The 5071-nt window shown below is 38.2% G+C and overlaps 1 protein-coding gene across 1 annotated transcript; it reads right to left on the reverse strand.

Moving 5' to 3' along the window:
* Positions 1-1544: 1544 nt before the first annotated feature.
* LOC125395250 (olfactory receptor 2AG1-like) lies at positions 1545-2495 on the reverse strand. The gene has a single exon (XM_048426558.3). It carries the CDS (start codon positions 2493-2495, stop codon positions 1545-1547), a length of 951 nt encoding a protein of 316 aa, XP_048282515.3.
* Between the last annotated feature and the right edge of the window lie 2576 nt (positions 2496-5071).

Consider the following 5071-nt stretch of genomic DNA (forward strand, 5'->3'; position numbering starts at 1 on the left):
TCTACAGATACATCAGGTTAAACATGCAAAACTAAATATCAAAGTTAGGATCTACATGTGAAAGAGGACTTGGGGCACTTGTCTTTTCATGTATGAGTTACCTCAGTCAATATTATTTTACCAGGTGTTTCAATTTACCTGCCAATTTTATAACTTCATTTTTCTTTTTAGTTGAATAAAGTTTTACTGTGGTTCTGTTCCTAGCTGTCCTAAACTGAATAGAAATAAACATGAATAAGCAAATATCTCTATAGTATGATACAGGTTCTTTTATCTTTCTTTCTCTTTTCTCTCTTTCTTCTAATCGTGTAGCCCAGGCTGGTCTCAAACTCGTGATCCTCAAATTCTTCTACCTCCTTCAACAAATCCTTCTTGTGTGCACCTACACAACCAGTGACTCTTTTTAGTTTATTTCCAGGAGAGATATAGCTGGGTCACATGGTAGTTCTCGTTTAGCTCTTTGAGAAACATCTAGATGGATTTCCAAAGATAAGTCACTAGTTCACACTCCTGCTGACAGTGTGCAAGTAAGCTTACCACATCTATGCCAGAATCTGCTGCCATTTACCATTTTTTAAAATAATTCTGACTATGGTTTTAACTGATTTTTTTTTAAAAAAAAACATTAAAATCTAGTCATATACTTGGGTGCTATTGTCTATTTTGGAAATTATTCAGATTTTGTGTTATTTAATGTAAGCATGCCAAGCATATGGACCTTTTAAAATTGTTAAGATATTTAAAATCATGATTAAGGAAAAATATAAACCACTATTTTATTCTACTTGTTTTAATATATTATTCACAAAATAGAAGTAAAATTGATGATTTCAGTTCCAACCACTTCAAGAAGAAGAAAAAGAAAAGAGCAAGATGGGAAGGAAGGATAAAATGGAGAAGGAAGATGGGAGAAAAGAGAAGAGGAAGGAAGAGGAGAAGGAGAAAAAGAGGAGGAGGATGAGAAATGGGCAGGATAATTATGCTACAGATAGGCAGAGACAGACAGAGGGAGAGAATCTAAATAAAACAATCTTTCAAGTCATCTATAAAAGCTGCTGCTTCATGGGAGATGAAAAGTGAACATGATGCAGACCTCTGTCAAGTAGACATTAGAAAGAACTATTGGTGTTGATTGATACCTTACCAAGACTAGTAGATTCAAAATTTGTGTAAACCTCAAAATATTCTCCCACTGATCTCTGAGAACCCCATTTCAGATTATCTCTGTTTTATTTAGGCTTGGTATGGATATAGGACCTTAGTGGTCTTGTCTGAGTAATGCCCTTTACACACTCATCAGCAGCTGCACTGGAAAACAGAGCCTAACCTTTAAAGAAAAAGCATAGTTTTAAACAGCGTGAAGTGCTTCTTGCAAAAGGTTACATGAAGACTCAAAGAACATTCATCAGGGACATTTATAGTCCTTCATTCTCTAGCAAAAGAAACATTTGATTGCATTGGTTTCACCGGGAAAATTTCATATATAGCAGAAATCTGCTGATGTTGAGGAAGAATTAAGTCAAGAAGACATCTATAAAAAGCCCCTAAAATGTAGACTCTGTGGGCAGCAACCACTTTCCCAGGACTCTCCTCAAGGCCCCAGTGACCTCCTTATTTCTCAGACTGTAGATTAGGGGGTTCAAAGCTGGGGTGACAACAGTATAGAAAACAGAGAGGATATTTTCTTGTTTGGGAGTGAGGTAGGAACTGGGCAGGACAAACATGACTGTGAGAGCCCCATAGTACAATCCAACTACAGTCAAGTGGGAAGAGCAGGTGACAAAGGCTTTCCTTCTTCCTTCATTTGAGGGCTTGTTGAGCACTGTGAAAAGAATTAATGTGTAGGAAGCCAGGATGGTAGCAAGAGGAGGAATTAGAAAGGCCACGCCCATCACATATACCATAAACTCATATGTAGAGGTGTCTGCACAGGCCAGCTTCAGCAATGGAGGGATCTCACAAAATAGGTCTCTGATCTTCCTGGATTTGCAGAAGGGATACTGCATGGTATGGATGGTATATCCTAGAGCACTCAGGAATCCCAGGATCCATGATGTAGCTACTCCAAGCCAGCAGATGCTTGGTCTCATGTAGATCATATAGTTCAGAGGATGACAAATGGCAACATACCTGTCATAGGCCATGAAGGCCAGAAGGAGGTCCTCAGCACCACCCAGTGTCAGTGCCAGGAACATCTGAAGGGCACAACCTCCAAAGGAGATAGTGTTGTCTTTGAGCAGAAAATCCATGACAGCCTTGGGAATGACAATTGATGTGAGAAAAAAGTCTATGAGAGAGAGCTGCCCAAGCAAAAGGTACATGGGCACATGGAGTTGTCTATCCACAGTGATAACCAGGATCAACAGTCCATTGCTGGTCAGAGCCAATGTGTACATGACTGTGATCACCACACAGAGCAGCTCAGGGGATCCACTGTCATCTAGAATCCCCACCAAGATGAAGGCACCTCCCAAGGAGGAGTTCCAACGCTCCATTTTGTGTCATTTCTTTAGCTGACAAAGTAAGATGGTTCAATTCAGTTTTGCTAATATGGACCTTGGTTTTGTAACATCAGAGTCCATGAGAATGCCCAACCTGACTCCAGTAAGATGTTATTTTCTTACTAGTGAATGGCTTTATTCCTCGGTTTTCAAATTTCTAATTGGTAATTGTATCTTGAAGAAAGATTTACCCTAAGTGGATTTCACATACAACAACTAATAATTTAAAAATAGTTTGTAACCTGATGAAAATATTGTACAAGATAGTAAACCTGAAGAAGTGTCTTTCTAGGAGGACTAAACTAGCTCTTTGTTAAGATTAATAAAATACCCCAGCATTCTTTTAGTTTGGTTAATAAGTAGCATTTGATTAGTACTTTTAATACTTCAGTTTGCTCTCTCCATAGACATATGAATTTAAATTAACTTAAATATTAACTTATCAGTTGATGAAGAGATGTGAGTTTAATAAATTATTTCCATTTCTTGTTCACATTTCTGTTTTTATTTTTTTCCCAAGATAGGGTTTCTCTGTGTAGCTCTGACTATCCTGGAACTGATTCTGTAGACCAACTTCACCTCAAACTCACAGAGATATGCCTACCTCTGCCTTCTGAGTGCTGTCATTAAAAGAATGTATCACCTCCTCCCAGCTTGTATGTTCTTAAACAAGGTCTTTTATGCCACCCAACAAGAACTTTTTGCTTGAACTTTTGCAGTGCTGATATTTTAAGTATGGATCAAACTCTCCAGATCATTTTCTAAATTTTGTAAGTCCACATTTGTTTGTAAGAAATCTCACTGCAAAAACATGAGGTTTCCACGTTAACTACCTGTTAGAAAGTTCCACATTCTCCATGAGCCTGAATGAGGATTACTGCCTAAACCTGGGAAAATTATGTTTGAGGAGGTGTTGGGGTTATGATCGATGTGAATATTTTTTTATTTTAACAGATAACTATACAATGTGTGACTGCAAAGACACAGAAATAAAAGATTTCTTCCCTTCATAAAAAATGGTTCTGTTTATGCTTAGGAGATATGACAAAATTTCACGAAGAAACAACTACTCTGTGATGTAATCTGCCTAAATAATTCTATCCTAATACAGCCAATGATCTCGATATTCATACTCCCTCCTGTAAATACAGAGCATTTGTACAGGAGGGGATCAGGGATGGGGGAATTTCCTTTCTAGGAAGCTGCTATTGAAGCATGGTACCAACAGCCATGAAGAAGCCAACAGTAGTGGAGGGGCTCTAGATTAACAAGAATCTTGTTGTGCATTATATAACTGGACAGATGAAAGCAACTCAAAGGATGAAATAAAGATGAATGTGAAAGTGAAGCATTTTGCATAAGCTATGCAACCGCATCTTGGTGTATTTCCATTAACATTTCATTAGTTTGTATTGGCTTCTCTGGGGTCCAATGCTACTTTGAGAATTAAAAGTTTTGAGAATCTGGGACAAGTATTTCCTTAGTTCAGATGATCTTTTGAAGGCATTCATCTATCTGATAAATATTATCAGGGACAGCAGTAGGGTCTGAAGGCCTGTACTGAGAGTCCTACGAGAAAGAAGTTATGCAGGTGGTCTTAACTGTTACATGCGTCTTAATGATACACTTTTCATATTCAAAAACTTAAAGGTAGATACCCTTAAAAGGCCATGGATTCAATGCACTAAAAAGCTTGACAAATGTCAGTTTAAGTACTTAGGTATTGCTCTGGATTCTTAATTCCTGACTTAAAATGCCTAAAACCTATACATTATTGAAAGAGATAAAAATTCTTACCTTATGAGGTCAGAATCCTAAGTGCCTGTACCTTGATTCACATTGGATTGTTTGGCAATTAAGGGTGTTTCATTACAAACAGGGATGTCAGGTGTGGTTTCCTTCAGCAGTTTTTGATTTATCTAATGTCTGATAAGTTGGTACAGTGTATTAGGAATCCATCTAATGTCAGATGTCAGGGATTTGTTCCTTTCATCTGCAGGCATCACTGGAAATGGCAATGGGAACAACCAAGCAATTAACAGTTTTTGGACAGTGTTTGATGAAGTAAAAAAGAAGTCATTCCATTTCTCTCACCTGAGGAGAATTACTAGAAACTGTAGGTTCATCACCTTGAATGAAGTGAACAAGCTGCTCTATCTTCCTGTCAGTCTTCTGACTGTTCTTGGGTGTTGCACTGAGGTTACCATGTTTCTGCTGCTGCCTGGGAGTCAATATCAAAGGTACAGGAAGGAAGTAGAAACCTTAATCTGATACTCAAAGGGCCCTGTCTTGAGCCACTAAACATCCCTGAGCCAAGCAGTACATTAGAGCCTTGTCTCATAGTCCCAAGGTCTCCTCTCTTCATTTTCCTATCCATATCTTTAGATGGACTTATATATTATCACAAATGACCTCCTTGAAAACGTTTACCTATGAGACAAAAAAGTTAATGAGTCCTCTTGGGAGTGTTTTGTGGCTTGCTCTTCCTAAGGCCTTTTTTCACTAAATGAGCTCTGAGACTCTAGGTTTCTCTTCGCACTGAATGCAGACACGATTGCCTTAGACTCCCA

The sequence above is a fragment of the Myodes glareolus genome, chromosome 7, assembly GCF_982192425.1.
Source record: "Myodes glareolus chromosome 7, mMyoGla1.1, whole genome shotgun sequence".
NCBI classification, from domain to species: Eukaryota; Metazoa; Chordata; class Mammalia; order Rodentia; family Cricetidae; genus Myodes; species Myodes glareolus.

Coding starts and splice junctions, on each gene's coding strand:
- LOC125395250 (XM_048426558.3), bottom strand. CDS start 2,495: ATGGAGCGTTGGAACTCCTCCTTGGGAGGTGCCTTCATCTTGGTGGGG.